The 16,051-nt window shown below is 43.7% G+C and overlaps 1 protein-coding gene across 1 annotated transcript; it reads right to left on the bottom strand.

Annotated features, from left to right (window-relative positions):
- Window positions 1-1,876: 1,876 nt before the first annotated feature.
- LOC125550953 (CBS domain-containing protein CBSCBSPB3) lies at window positions 1,877-7,622 on the bottom strand. The gene is made up of 14 exons (XM_048714088.2): window positions 7,280-7,622; window positions 7,035-7,194; window positions 6,412-6,544; window positions 5,121-5,291; window positions 4,788-4,866; window positions 4,578-4,691; window positions 4,413-4,479; window positions 4,217-4,322; window positions 4,067-4,125; window positions 3,858-3,967; window positions 3,653-3,780; window positions 3,486-3,568; window positions 2,688-2,777; window positions 1,877-2,518 (listed from the first exon to the last, which is right to left on the bottom strand). The coding sequence occupies exons 1-14, from the start codon at window positions 7,435-7,437 to the stop codon at window positions 2,342-2,344; spliced, it is 1,635 nt and encodes a 544-aa protein (XP_048570045.1). The 5' UTR covers window positions 7,438-7,622; the 3' UTR covers window positions 1,877-2,341.
- Between the last annotated feature and the right edge of the window lie 8,429 nt (window positions 7,623-16,051).

The raw sequence follows: 16,051 nt of genomic DNA, 5'->3' as shown, positions 1-16,051 counted from the left end.
TTGGGAGGACCCCAAGTAGGATTCGGCCTACTTAGGGCGCCTCCTGGCAGCCTCCCCTCTCCCTCCCACCTATATATATGTGTGTGTGGGGGGGGGGGGGGGGCTAGCATAGGACAGACAATTGTTTAGCCGTGTGCAGCGCCCCCCTCCACCGTTTACACCCCCAGTCATATTTTCGTAGTGCTTAGGCGAAGCCCTGTGAGGATCACTTCACCATCACCATCACCACGCCGTCGTGCTGACGGAACTCATCTACTACCTCGACGTCTTGCTGGATCAAGAAGGTGAGGGACATCACCGAGCTGAACGTGTGCAGAACGCGAAGGTGCCGTGCGTTCGGTACTTGATCGGTTGAAGCGTGAAGAAGTTCGACTACATCAACCGCGTTGAGAAACGCTTCCGCTTACGGTATACGAGGGTACGTAGACACACTCTCCCCCTCGTTGCTATGCATCTCCATTGATAGATCATTGTGTGTGCGTATTTTTGTTTTGTTTTCCATGCAACGATTTCCAACACGAACTGCCCCAAACCCAGCACAACATGCCTCCCCAAACGCCACCCATTTGTTCAAACTATCTGGACCAACCCAAACTTAACCCAAGTGTGAGACATATATGGAGTTGTCCAGACACATCCACCACGTCAGATCCAACATGTCGGCCCACCCTAATACCACCCAATCGCCCCCATGACCTGCTCTCTTCATCCTTTCCTCCTATGTCTTGTCCAGCCCCTGGTCCCGCAAGCACCGACCCCCCCCCTCCCTGACTTGCTCGTCACCCCTAGTCCTGCCTCCACTCGAAGCACCTTACAGGGATATGGACTCCGCCTCAGGTGCCACGTCGGTATGTCCTAGTCCGCCCGGCCACCACCATACAACGCGTACACCACCTGCTCACCAAATGCCCGAATAGATTTTTGACCCTCTAGGTCATTACAAATTTGTAGGGACACACAATGAACTCAGATGATGCATTTATTTACAACGAGGTCTTCAATTCATCATCATCGGAAGGCGGTGGCGACGAATACGAGTTGATGATGATGAGCATCCTCAAAGCAATAGAGAAGGGAGAGTAGCATGTTCTCAACTACAAGGGTTCGATGCTGGGCGGGAAAAATGTTAGTCGAAATAGGGCAAAGGGTCATGTCGATCTCTACGATGACTATTTTAAAGCCAATCTAATATATAATGAGGGCTTCTTTCAGCATCGCTACTTGATGCACAAGCGTGTGTTATTGCACATAGTGGAGGGTGTGAAGGAATATGACATTTACTTCACGGTGAAGAAGGATTACACGGGTTCTCTCCTCTCTAGAAATGCATTGCTGCTATGAGGATGATTGTATATGGTACAACTGCAGACACCATTGATGAGTATGTCCAGATGGGAGAGATCACATGCATTGACGCAACTGTGAGATTTGTCACTGCATTGGTGCGACTGTTTGGACCAGAGTACTTGAGAAAAGCAAATGTCAAGCACACACAACCAAGACTTTGGCACTTGAAGAAGCAACAGGCTTTCCCGGTATGCCAGGTTCCGTCAATTGCATGCACTGACAATAGAAGAATTGCCTGTTAGGATTGTACGAGCAATACAAAGGTCATACCAAAGAACCCACTATGAAAGTAGTGGCATCACATAACTTATGGATTTGACATGCAATTATCTCAAAACAACGTCAATTGCAATTATGTAAGATCTCGAGACATTGTGGGAGGTGATGACTCATTTGATTTTGCACAATAAATTGTGGAGGATAAGCACAATGGTATACGTACCATCGCGGTCATCCTCCAGAATCTGACAATGGTTGCCTCCCCACATTGCGACCTAACTTTTCAAACATGTATAAGACGCATACTCAGTAGTCAACCACACTGGACATAAATATGTCCACCTCATCTCAGAAAATATGTCCAGTGATTGTTTGGGAAATAACCCCTCACCGGATTTGTGGTAGAGATGGTTACAAAAGGCACATGTTTCACCGCATTCATGGAACTAAAATGAACTGAAAATATATATCATAGTTTCGTGCTTCCTTCCCAGTATAACTAAACTCAATAGTTTCGTGCTTCCTTCCCGGTATATAACTAAACTCATTTATGCAAAAAATTGAGATGGTCAGCTGATTACTTTCTGGACTTCGGTGCATCTGGTGTATAGCCCATGATCTTCAGTTCTTCATTCTTTTCCTTATTCTTTTTCTTTGTCTTTTGTGAGGGGTTCAGTTCTTCATCCTTGGCCAGCTGAAGTGCCGGGGCGTTTGAGTCTTCTGAGAGACGTTAGTCACAGAGGTAAGGATTGGAGTTAAGTGTGCCTCCCAGAACTCACACTTTTGAGCGCTTCAAGTAAACCACGAGCACGACGCCTGTCAGGGCAATAGCGCCAGCCATTAGCCCGTAATGAGCAGGCATCAACTGACTTTTTTGGAGAGGCACTAGCTCCGGCAATTGCTTTTTAACTTCAGAACTGGAATCCGAGTTGTCAACGTGCAACCTCAGGACCTGCAAGTCCAAGCTCCACTACAATGAGGCATAGGAGACAAGCAAAAGACTGACACATCTGGCCATGACAAAGTGGTAAAGGAATCTCCGGATGCTTGTGCTGAGAGTAATAGCAAAATAGCGGCATTTTAAGCAGGCAAATGGGTTCTAAGTCAGAGAAAGGAAATACCTTCAATCCGGATGATTTGGCATTGAGAACAGCACCGGCAAGATCAGAATCTGTAGTAAGCAGCACCCTATCGCCTTCATCATCGTCATACTGCATAGAACATCAGAATCAAAATCTTATTGCTACTGCAGTTTGGATGTAGTATAGTGTAGAATACAGGCTAAGGTAGCTGCAACTGCAAGTGAGCGAGTGCTCTACAATTAAGAATACATTCATTCATGGGACTAAGTAGCTAGCAGTACCACTCAAGATAGCTGATGTTATTCAAGGCGGTTCTTGGTGTTAGTCCACTAGTTACAGGAACCATTTTGTATTACTATGTAGGATCTCGAATACATTCAAATTATACTCAATGGTGACGTCAAGTTGGCAACTACGTACAGGTGTCTTCGGAAGGAGAATAGCTTTGACTAGACGTATAGTTTCCTCCATAACCATAGGAATGAATAGTATTCCCAAGGAATTCATGTGCTCGTTTCATATACAAAACTAATGCATCCACATGGAACTTTCCTCTGGAATCTGCATTCCTATGGTTTTCCTATGAAATCCTCCAAACCGAATGAGCCCCTAGTCAAAGCTCATTTTACCATCCTATCGCATTCCTATGCTACTACTAATTACTATGTTTTGGTTTCCTCTAAAATGAAAAGCCCTCAATTCTACTTGCAATTATAACAGAAAATGTTCCATCAAAGCAATTAGAAATGCAAGATTGAGGATTAGGAACTGCTCATCTAGCTCTTCCGTTCAAAATGCCAAGAGTTTAGAAACACAAATATATCAAATAAAGCTTACCAAAAGTTGAATTGGGCCCTTTTCACCACCAGTGCCTAATCTTTGTGTTATAGAAGACATAAGCTCATCTAAACTCTCAGAACCTGCAGCAATGAAACACAAAATGTTGTTAGTCGGTACACTGCCACCACAGCTAGCTCTTGTCAAACTATGAAGTGTGTACACACCGCATGTAAATCTATGCATACGTCCCTTCTTGTCCTGAAGCTTGAAGGCAAAAGAATTGCCAACAGCAGCAGGATAAATGCTACTCCTGCCATCTCCGACCTCTGACGGCATCACTAAGGATATTTCACTGAGCAATGAAATCATGCAGGTAAGCATCACATTTTTGAGCGGAAAAAGAAAATCACAAAGGATGCATCAACCAACCTCTGGCTATCAAATTCCTCATCTGGAGGCTCTAAAGCAAGAGCAGAGTCCCAGAACTTCTGCATCATTGTGTTTGCTACATCATTTGCAGCTCCAGAACCTCCTTCAGCCTTCAGACAGAGCATGTTAGATGGACCAAGGTTACAATAATATTCCTCAGGCAACTATATTCCAGTAATAGAGGAGGGGTAGAGGGCAGGGGAACACACCATAGAAATGGCTGCCTGGGTAAGTTGCAGAACATCCAAACAAGCAACAACTCTACCATCTGACATGGAAAATTGAAAAATAGGTTAGACAAAAAAAACAATAAGTACCAAACAGCTAGTATTACTAGGCTGAGAACAAAAAGGCTTTACCTCCATCAACAACAGGAATATGCAAGAATTTGCCATCATGCATTATATGTAATGCGTCCAGAATTGACGTGTCCAATGTAGCACAATCAGGGTGTGCAGTCATTACCTTGAGGAAAATGGTAAATAACAGTGAGTCCAGAATGAGTTGCATAAACCTTCCACCTTTTGAAATAAGAAATCAGTCTGGAGAAGAAACCTTTTCTACTAGAGTTAATTCGGGAGAAAGATTTTGTGCCACAACACGCATAAGCACATCCTTTGAGCTGAATTTCAGAGTAACATATACATTAACAGCTCGACAATAAACATAAAAAGGAAACAACAGACAAATGTTTAATGAAAGAAATATGAGAATGCTTACGTAAAGATCCCTTGCAGCAAATTTCCGGTAGTTATAACCACTGAATTAACACGTAGTTCACGCATTTTTTGGGCGGCTACATAAACAGGATCTGAAGGAGAAACAATCGCTACTCTGCAAATTGACATAAGAGGTAGCTCCCATCATCTAATTAACTTTTTTTGTTACAACATAACCAAGAAAAATGAACAAGAGAAAGCAGATAAGTACTTTGTGCTTTCCGTGATAATGGTTGACAAAGAAGGTTTAAACATCCGTTCTCTTATAGTTTCTATTAAAGTGGAAGGAGCTGTATCCACAAAAGTCACATCAGTTTGGTCAGCTCATGAAAAAATTGGTAGACAAGAACAATCTATTTAGAAAAGAACACATATTTACGTCAAAAACTTGAAGACTTTCCGTGATAATGATTTAATTTTTGTTTGAAATAAACTGGATATTGTTAACTATTCACGAATATAGGTCATGTGTTCTATTACTTCTTACTTGTGTATCATCAATGTATAACAACAAAGGAGTAGAGTTAGCTGGCAGTCACAAGACCTGAGAAGTTGCTACCGAATTGGCGCTCAACCCCTTCTACAGCAGCTGCAAGTGCACTTCCTTGTTCTGCTGCCTTCTCCAGTCTTGATATTGCATCATAGAGGCATTTTGCAATGTCCAGCATGGCAATAACCTCACCATTATCAACCACAGGAAGGTGTCTAAATTTCCCTAAAACCAGAATGTACAAAATTAATTTCTAGGAGTCGACGCAAACATCTCTGGAAGTAAGCTTTATGTGAAGAACACGAACACAATCACCATCAACATATATACACATCTCTCATCATAAAGCTAAAGAAAACTAGAAATGCAACCACATTTGAAACACCTTTTGAAGATTTTGCAGAAGAATAAACATAGTTAGTTCTATCACTAAGCACGTTTCCACCGGAAGTTTCAGATATATACAGATTTAGTAAAGTGGCTCTAAATTGCTACAAGAAAAAACACCAAATGATTCCCCTAACAGTAAGGATGAGAATTTCTAGTGCCTCTGTTACTTCTTTATTAACATGTCAGTTTGTGTTGTCAGCATAGTTAAAAAAGGCGTGTCTAGGCTCTAGGCGATAGCCAAACACCTAGCGCATAATTGCGCTCAAGCGTGCACTTTGGACAGAAAAGCGCAAGGCAGTGGCAAAACGCACAATTGACGCCTAGCGCTTGTTTTAACTTTGGTATCCGTATAGATAAATCATTAGGGTTTTCAGAAACTAAACTTTGTCAGTTTTGTAATCATTTAGGATATTTGTTTTGAATTGCAATCCATCTTGTTAAGAGTTACTGCTTTCAAATGCTAATGCATCAGGAGTTGAAGTTATGTAGCAGCTAAACCTATAAAGCACATCCTACATGAATTTTTAAGAAAGCGGTGAGAAACTTGATAGAAAAGATATAGCCACAGAAGATTTAAGGGGAAAAGGGACGAAAATAAGAAAACTTTGAAAAGTTAAAGTGCTAAAATTTAACAAATTGCAAGAAAAGAGAAAATTGGAGGAGTAAAAATAAAATAGTTAATACAGGGTCAATGACTTGACTTGACCAAGGGAACAGATTTAACTGCTGAACCATCTTGTTGTCAATTGTGTATTTAAAAGGACTAAATTATGGCAACTGGAAAAGAGACGTATAATATAATTAACTGAACTGTACTGATCATGATATAACAGAATTACCTTCAGAAAAGACAACACATGTTACAAGTTATAGGATGTGAGTTTCAACTGATTCGACCACTCACAGTGATGGTTAGTTGGAGCATACTGTAACTTAAAGTGTAGCTCAAATATACCTTGGACCATTTTCTGTAGTGCCTCGATAGCAAGTGTGTCAGCTGTGACATAATGAGGGCTGCGTGTCATGATCTTGGATATGATTGTTTGCTCAACCCGCAGCCCCTCGGCAATAACCCTTGTGGCTATGTCCTACATCATAAGGCAGATGGTAAGGAAAAACAGAGCAGGTTGTTCACATCATAAGCATTTTCACATGTAGCAGTCAGACAGACTGCTGAATCAGTCCAGAAATAGGGTGGAACACGCTGATACAGTGTTATTCAAAGAATAAGATGACTCACATGAGCTTACAAAACATTGCTACTGTACTGACCATTTTTCCATCAGTTCCAAGTCTGAAGCATCATCAATTAAACAAGAAACTGAACAAACACATTGTTGGTCATAAACTAAAAGTTGTATAAACTGAACATAACTTCCAACCTAAACATGCCTTACTCTAGTCACTCGATGCAAATGCAAAATTGCAGACACAAGCAATCTTTATGGTGTGGAGTACAGTTCAAAACAGGCAATGTACACTGTTACCTTAAAGAATCCTACCGTTCAAGCTCCGAACACTAACTAAACGACAACCGGCGCAATCATCAAAGGAAGATTCCAAGAAAGAACATATCACCTTGTCGGTGACAATGCCGGAGAGGAGGCCGTTGACGTCGGTGAGCAGCACGGCGTCGACCCGCCTGGCCGCCATCCGCCGGCACGCCTCTGACACCGTCGTCCCCTCCGGGATCGTCAGCGCCTTCGACAGCCGCAGCTTCTTGACCGTCCTCTCCCCTCTGACAAAACCCACACCCGGCCAAAAGGAGGAATCAGGATCGAGGTGTAAACAGCAGAAAAGGGAGGAAGCGTTCGGGCGCTTACGCGACGTGGTTGGGAGAGGTGGGCTTGGAGGGGGCCTTCCCGTTTCCGTTGGCGACAGCGGCGGAGGGATCATCTGACTTGCGGGAGGAGGCGGCCGACGGCGGACGGCTGCGCGTGCGTCGGTTCTGCGCTACGGCGGCAGTGGCGCCGGAGTTCATGGCTGCGGCGTCGAAAGTGAGGGCGAAAACACTAAAAAGGGCTTAGTTTACGGCTTGGGGGTTGCCAAGGGAGGACGACGGCGACGAGGTGGCGGCGGCGGCGAATGTTGGAGGAGGGGAGCGGTCGCTGCTTCTTGTTGGGCTGCTTCCTTGTGGGAGTCGTTTTCACATTCGGTCCCTTAGATGCTGCATTATTGCGTTAAGAGTTCATGTGACTTCCTAACTTATTTTATAATATTTCTCAAATAAAACTTATATCTTATAATCTGCTGTAGAAAATACCCACCAAAATATACTAATGGTAAAATCTCTAAAAGTTGATTAAAATATTAATAATGAAAATAAATAACCAGGACCGACTAAATAAATTGATCAGTGTAATCTATTATGATGCTTAGCTGAAGGTTACTATTATTACGCGTGCGAGAAATCTGATGGGAAAACAATAGAAGAGTACAAACTTATCACTCAAAATTATGAAAGTGATTTTACTATTAGATTCCGTTTCATATAAATGTGTGAACTACCAGTTAATCCAATGGTCATAATTACCGAAAAATTGTTAGAAAGGATATTTAGGTAAGCATTCCCATATTCCTTTCATTAAGATTGTGTTTGTTGTTCTCGTATTTATGTTTACTATCAAGTTTTTGTTGCATGGGTTCACTATCAAGTTGTTAGTGTCTATTTATTATTATTTTTTAACATAGTACAGACGCAAAGCGTTCATAAATACGCGCATACACTGATCCCTATAAACACACACATGCACACCCTATGAGACCTCTTCCAATGTAAAGGTGCTTACATGAGGTGCTAAGTGCATTAAATACCTTAGCAACTCAACTCCTCAATGCATAGGTGCTTAACTTGTTGTTGCTAAGCACACTTTATTTAATGAGTTAGCACCTAAAGTCTTTCATGCATTGGCCAAATTGTTTCATTTAAGTGGTTTGTCTAGGTTCTCGCGCTTGATATTGGTTCTTTCTGGGGTCACCAAAGTACTCTCTCCCCTCCTTAAATGTTGTGCCATGTCATTTTTTTGCTTATGTGACATGCTTAGCACCTGTCCACGGTGGAGCACTGGGAAGGGCCTGAACACCTTCGAGTGTCGAGGCACGACAATCTATGGGACCGGCAAAGGTCCCTTTGCGGTTTGGCTATGGGGATCAACGAACACAAAGAGCAAATCCAGCAGAGACACACAGAGTTTATCTAGGTTCGGGCCGCCATGAGGCGTAAAACGCTACTCCTGCTTTAGTGGATTGATGAGTATGAGCTCAAGTTACAAGAGAGCGCAGCTTGCCGACAAGGTGCGGGCTACGCAATGTAATTGAGGCGGGTTTTGACATTTGTAAAGATAGCCGTGGACCTCCTTTTATAGACTATGGGGTCACTACAATGGCAAAAAGAGTAATTACATATGTTGAATAGTGGCTACAGTGCAATCGTACCTAACCCTGCCGGATAAGGACAAAAGTAATAAATGCGTTGTGAGGTGTCGTGTTGGGGACGAAGCCCAGCAAGGGAGCTCCTCTCTTTCCGTGTCGTCAGTCGAGCAACCTCTTATTCTACCGCCACGCTTCTGGGAAGGGTGGCAATAAAGTTGATCTTCAGGCGACGTGCTGACACGTGCCCCGACAAGCCTAACCTAATCACCTGCCCGTTCGACACTTATTGACAAGCGACTAGCCGGTCGCTGAGGTGGAGCGGTGGGAAGGTGGAAGGAAGTTTGCTGGCACGGAGCTTGCCAGGATGTAGCTTGCCGATGTGGAGGTTGCCGGCGGATGTAATCTTGATTCTCAATACTTCTTAGTACTTCTCGATCACCTGCCTTGAGGTCTTCTTCACGGTCTTGTTGACCAGGTCTTGAGATTTCATAAGTGTCATCCTCCGACAAGCTGTTGACGCCGGGAAGGTTGCCACTGCCTGTGCATAAATCAAGGGTATAAGATGCCCATGTTTTTATACACCGGCACCGAGAGACTGAGCCGACATATCATCTTGAGATTTTATGAAGTCACCGTAGGCACCTCATAGTCGACGGGAACGTCTCCTAACGTGCATCGCTGGAAATCTGAAATAAATCCAGGAAAATGCGAGCACCGGGACTTGAACCATGGTGGGCCGGGGATATCATTGTCCTCTTAACCATCGAATCACAAGTTGGTTCGCTCTACTTATTATCTAGTGTATTAGATTTTATTTAGGAAAAAATATTTATCTAGCGGTTAATCTATTACATGTGAACACTCTGGAAAACAATAGGGTAATATAAATTTATTAACCAGAAACACGAAATGACTTCTTAACCTTTTATTTTGATCGTAGCTCAGGTAGTTAGGTTTCTTGCGGTGGAACAAACCCAACAGAATTCAGGTCCTAGACTTGGCATTGGTGCTCGCATTTTTCTGAATTTATTTCATGATTTCTGGCGATGTTTGGTCAGTGAGAGGAGGCGTACCGGTCGACTACGGGGCGCCTGTGATGACTTCGTCAACCTCAAGATGTTGAGTGGGCTCGGTATCTTGAAGGTGCTCATAGGGATATGATGTGCGTATATGTGTGTAAAAATTATAAAAATAGACATAATCTAGTTAAACATACATCCAAATAGATAATTTTTATTAAATAAATTGTAATTAGCATAATCCACTACGATGTCGAACGAACCTAACTCCGTGCTCCATATGTTCCAACCACTCGACGACTGCAGCGGTGGGGAGGTTGCTGCTCATCGGAAGGCTGGTATGGATGAACTGGTGGGCGGTTGCGGGATGGAGACAGTGATGCGTGGGTGGGCAGCGGCTGTTAGCAGGCGATGCTCGACGACAGCGTTGTTAAGCCAATGAGGTGATCTTCAACGGCATCCCGACCTGGCTAGGTCATAGGAGAAGAGGGAGTCAGTGCATGGTCCCCAACGTCCGCGAGCTCGACATCGCACCCAGACACATGCAATGGCATGGGTGATTTTTTTTCCAGGTTTTCTTTAGCGAGTCTTTGAGTTTGGTTTGGGGTGGCAAGGAGGCGATGCTATTCCCTTGTAGTAATAATGCTTTTCCCGCTCTTTCCTTGTTCTGTTAGTGTGTTTATCACCAGCGGAGGGTGTGTGGAGCCATGTCTTCAGCGCGTCTATTATGATCCAGTCGGCTTAGGTTTCCGGTGGATCCATTTAGATTCAACCAACATTCATGGTCTTCAAAGTTTTTACAATCCCTTATTGGCGATTTCTTCTCCGAGGCGGCGATTTTCTTCATATATCGTGCCCGCCGGTGTCTCCTAGTTTGTATCGACGACTTCCTGGTCTGTATGGACGACTTCCTGGTCTGTATCGACGACTTCCTGGCCGCTGCTTCTACAAGCCCATGGTTTTCAAATAGTTTGCTCTACTGATGCGGAGGCCCAGAGACGGCGCCGAGCTATGCTCCGGACGTGTCGTCGGGGGATGTAGGAGAAAGAAGACTTCGGCATCACCAAAAACTTGAATGTAATTTTATTTTTCTGTATGGGTGTTTATGTAAGGATTTGTGCTGCTTAATATATGGCCTTGGGTCCTTCCAAAAAAACTACTCTATTAATATAAAAATATTTCATGGTCTCCGCAACAAAAAAATCTGATTGAAAATCATAGGATAATCCAAATTTATTACTAGAACCCACGAAGCGATAACTGAAGGAAATATGCCCTAGAGGCAATAATAAAGTTGTTATTTATATTTCCTTATATCATGATAAATGTTTATTATTCATGCTAGAATTGTATTAACCGGAAACTTAGTACATGTGTGAATACATAGACAAACATAGTGTCACTAGTATGCCTCTACTTGACTAGCTCATTGATCAAAGATGGTTAAGTTTCCTAACCATGGACAAATAGTTGTCATTTGATGAACAAGATCACATCATTAGAGAATGATGTGATTGATTTGACCCATCCGTTAGCTTAGCACGATGATCGTTTAGTTTACTGCTATTGCTTTCTCCATAACTTATACATGTTCCTATGACTATGAGATTATGCAACTCCCGAATACCGGAGGAACACTTAGTGTGCTATCAAACATCACAACGTAACTGGGTGACTATAAAGATGCTCTACAAGGTGTATCCGATGGTGTTTATTGAGTTGGCATAGATCGAGATTAGGACTTGTCACTCAGTGTATCGGAGAGGTATCTCTGGGCCCTCTTGGTAATGTACATCACTATAAGCCTTGCAAGCAATGTAACTAATGAGTTAGTTACGGGATGTAGCATTACCGAACGAGTAAAGAGACTTGCCGGTAACGAGATTGAACTAGGTATGATGATACAGACGATCGAATCTCAAGCAAGTAACATACCGATGACAAAGGGAACAACGTATGTTATTATGCGGTTTGACCGATAAAGATCTTCGTAGAATATGTAGAAACCAATATGAGCATCCAGGTTCCACTATTGGTTATTGACCAGAGATGAGTCTCGGTCATGTCTACATAGTTCTCGAAGCCGTAGGCTCCGCATGCTTAACGTTCGGTGATGATCGTTATTATGAGTTTATGTGTTTTGACGTACCAAAGGTAGTTCGGAGTCCCGGATATGATCACGGACATGACGAGGAGCCTCAAAATGGTTGAGACATAAAGATTGATATATTGGATGACTATCTTTGGATTTCGGAATGGTTCCAGGTGAGTTCGGGCATTTACCAGAGTACCGGGAGGTTACGGGAACCCCCCGGGGAGTGTATGGGCCTTATTGGGCCTTAGTGGGAGAAAGGAGGAGGCGACCTAAGAGGGGGCGCCCCCCTAAGCCCAATCCGAATTGGGAGGGGGGGCGGCCCCCCTTTCCTTCCTCCCTCTCTCCTCCTTCCTTCCTCTCCTACTCCTACTTGGAAAGGGGGGAATCCTACTCCCAGTGGGAGTAGGACTCCCCTAAGGCGCGCCATAGAGGGCCGGACCTCCCCCTCCTCCACTCCTTTATATACGGGGGAGGGGGCACCCCATAGACACATAAGTTGATCATTGTCATAGCCGTGTGCGGTGCCCCCTCCACCATAATCTACCCCAGTCATATCATAGTGGTGCTTAGGCGAAGCCCTGCTCCGATAGCTTCATCATCACCGTCATCACGCCGTCGTTGGACCTAGAGTTTGTGGGACACTTAGCTGGATCTAGAGTTCGCGGGACGTCACCGAGCTGAACGTGTGCAGATCGTGGAGGTGTCGTACCTTCGGTGCTAGGATCGGTCTGATCGTGAAGACGTTCGACTACATCAACCGCGTTGTCATAACGCTTCCGCTTACGGTCTACGAGGGTACGTGGACAACACTCTTCCCCTCTCGTTGCTATGCATCACCATGTTAGATCTTGCATGTGCGTAGGATTTTTTTTGAAATTACTGTGTTCCCCAACAGTAGCGTCAGAGCCAGGTGTATGCGTAGATGTTATATGCACGAGTAGAACACAAAGGAGTTGTGGGCGTGGGTATATACATATTGCTTGCCGTCACTAGTTGTTTCTTGATTCAGCGGTATTATTGGATGAAGCGGCCCAGACCGACATTACGCGTACGCTTACGCAAGACTGGTTCTACCGACGTGCTTCCCACACAGGTGGCTGGTGGGTGTCAGTTTCTCCAACTTTAGTTGAATCGGATTCAATGAACAGGGTTCTTTCTGAAGATCAAAAGGCAATCACTATACCGTGTTGTGCTTTTTGATGCGTAGGTAAGAACGGTTCTTGCTCAGGCCGTAGCAGCCACGTAAAACTTGCAACAACAAAATAGAGGACGTCTAACTTGTTTTTGCAGGGCATGTTGATGTGATATGGTCAAGACATGTGCTAAATTTTATTGTATGAGATGATCATGTTTTGTAACACAGTTATCGGCAACTGGCAGGAGCCATAAGGTTGTCGCTTTGTTGTATTAAATGCAATCGCCATGTAATTGCTTTGCTTTATCACTAAGCGGTAGCGATAGTCGTAGAAGCAATAGTTGGCGATACGACAACGATGCTTTGATGGAGATCAAGGTGTCAAGCCGGTGACGATGGTGATCATGACGGTGCTTTGGAGATGCAGATCAAAGTCACAAGATGATGATGGCCATATCATATCACTTATATTGATTGCATGTGATGTTTATCCTTTATGAATCTTATTTTTCTTAGTTCGGCGGTAGCATTATAAGATGACCTCCCACTAAATTTCAAGGTATACAAGTGTTCTCCCTGAGTATGCACCGTTGCTACAGTCCGTCGTGCCGAGACACCACGTGATGATTGGGTGTGATAAGCTCAACGTTCACATACAACGGGTGCAAGGCAGTTTTGCACACGCAGAATACTCAGGTTAAACTTGACGAGCCTAGCATATGCAGATATGGCCTCGAAACACTGAGAGCGAAAGGTCGAGCGTGAACCATATAGTAGATATGATCAACATAGTGATGTTCACCATTGAAAAATACTCCATCTCACGTGATGATCGGACATGGTTTAGTTGATATGGATCACGTGATCACTTAGATGATTAGAGAGATGCCTATCTAAGTGGGAGTTCTTAAGTAATTTGATTAATTGAACTTTAATTTATCATGAACTTAGTACCTGATAGTATTTTGCATGTCTATGTTATTGTAGATAGATGGCCCGTGCTGTTGTTCCGTTGAATTTTAATGCGTTTCTAGAGAAAGCTAAGTTGAAAGATGATGGTAGCAACTACACGGACGGGGTCCATAACTTGAGGATTATCCTCATTGCTCCACAGAAGAATTACGTCCTGGAAGCACCGCTAGGTGACAAACCTGCTGCAGGAGCAACGCCAGATGTTGTGAACACCTGGTAGAGCAAAGCTGATGACTACTCGATAGTTCAGTGTGCCATGCTTTACGGCTTAGAACCGGGACTTCAATGACGTTTTGAACGTCATGGAGCATATGAGATGTTGCAGGAGTTGAAGTTAATATTTGAAGCAAATGCCCGGGTTGAGAGATATGAAGTCTCCAATAAGTTCTACAACTGCAAAATGGAGGAGAATAGTTCTATCAGTGAACATATAGTCAGAATGTCTGGGTACCACAACCACTTGACTCGGCTGGGAGTTAATCTTCCTGATGATAGTTGATACGTCCATTTTGCATCACGCTTTTATACCGATATTTATTGCATTATGGGCTGTTATTACACATTATGTCACAATACTTATGCCTATTCTCTCTTATTTTACAAGGATTACATAAAAAGGGAGAATGCCGGCAGCTGGGATTCTGGGCTGGAAAAGGAGCAAATATTAGAGACCTATTCTGCACATCTCCAAAAGTCCAGAAACTTAACGGAAGTCATTTTCAGAATATATATATAAAATGCTGAGCGCAAGAAGTTCTAGAGGGGGGCCACACCCTGGCCACGAGGGTGGGGGCGCGCCCTACCCCCTGGGCGCGCCCCTGCCTCGTGGGCCCCCTGGTGGCCCTCCGATGCCCATCTTCTGCTATATGGAGTCTTTCGATGAGAAAAAAAATCATAAGCAAGCTTTCGAGACGAGACTCCGCTACCACGAGGCGGAACCTTGGCGGAACTAATCTAGGGCTTTGGCGGAGCTGTTCTGCCGGGGAAATTTCCCTCTGGGATGGAGAAATCATCGCCATCATCATCACCAACGATCCTCTCATCGGGAGGGGGTCAATCTCCATCAACATCTTCACCAGAACCATCTCCTCTCAAACCCTAGTTCATCTCTTGTATCCAATTCTTGTCTCTAAGTCTGGGATTGGTACCTGTGTGTTGCTAGTAGTGTTGATTACTCCTTGTAGTTGATGCTAGTTGGTTTATTTGGTGGAAGATCATATGTTCAGATCCTATATGCATATTAATACTCCTCTGATTATGAACATGAATATGCTTTCTGAGTAGTTACGTTTGTTCCTGAGGACATGAGAGAAGTCTTGCTATTAGTAGTCATGTGAATTTGGTATTCGTTCGATATTTTGATGAGATGTATGTTGTCTCTCCTCTAGTGGTGTTATGTGAACGTCGACTACATGAAACTTCACCATTATTTGGGCCTAGAGTAAGGCATTGGGAAGTAATAAGTAGATGATGGGTTGCTAGAGTGACAGAAGCTTAAACCCTAGTTTATGCGTTGCTTCGTAAGGGGCTGATTTGGACCCATATGTTTCATGCTATGGTTAGATTTACCTTAATACTTTTGTTGTAGTTGCGGATGCTTGCAATAGAGGTTAATCATAAGTGGGATGCTTGTCCAAGTAAGGACAGCACCCAAGCACCGGTCCACCCACATATCAGATTATCAAAGTACCAAACGCGAATCATATGATCGTGATGAAACCTAGCTTGACAATAATTCCCATGTGTCCTCGGGAGCGCTTTTCTATATACAAGAATTTGTCCAGGCTTGTCCTTTGCTACAAAAAGGATTGGGCCACCTTGCTGCACTTTATTTACTTTTGTTACTTGTTGCTCGTTACAAATTATCTTATCACAAAACTATTTGTTCCTTGTAATTTCAGTGCTTGCAGAGAATACCTTGTTGAAAACCGCTTATCATTTCCTTGTGCTCCTCGTTGGGTTCGACACTCTTACTTATCGAAAGGACTATGATAGATCCCCT

Source organism: Triticum urartu, chromosome 4A (genome assembly GCF_056163025.1).
Source record: "Triticum urartu cultivar PI428250 chromosome 4A, HENAU_Tu73, whole genome shotgun sequence".
Taxonomy (NCBI): Eukaryota; Viridiplantae; Streptophyta; class Magnoliopsida; order Poales; family Poaceae; genus Triticum; species Triticum urartu.
This window is presented reverse-complemented; position numbering and strand designations above follow the sequence as displayed.

Coding starts and splice junctions, on each gene's coding strand:
- LOC125550953 (XM_048714088.2), bottom strand. CDS start 7,437: ATGAACTCCGGCGCCACTGCCGCCGTAGCGCAGAACCGACGCACGCGC. Junction 5,292..6,411: donor ACTACAGAAAATGGTCCAAG/GTATATTTGAGC, acceptor TTCTGGTTTTAG/GGAAATTTAGACACCTTCCT. Junction 4,126..4,216: donor TATTCCTGTTGTTGATGGAG/GTAAAGCCTTTT, acceptor TTTCCATGTCAG/ATGGTAGAGTTGTTGCTTGT.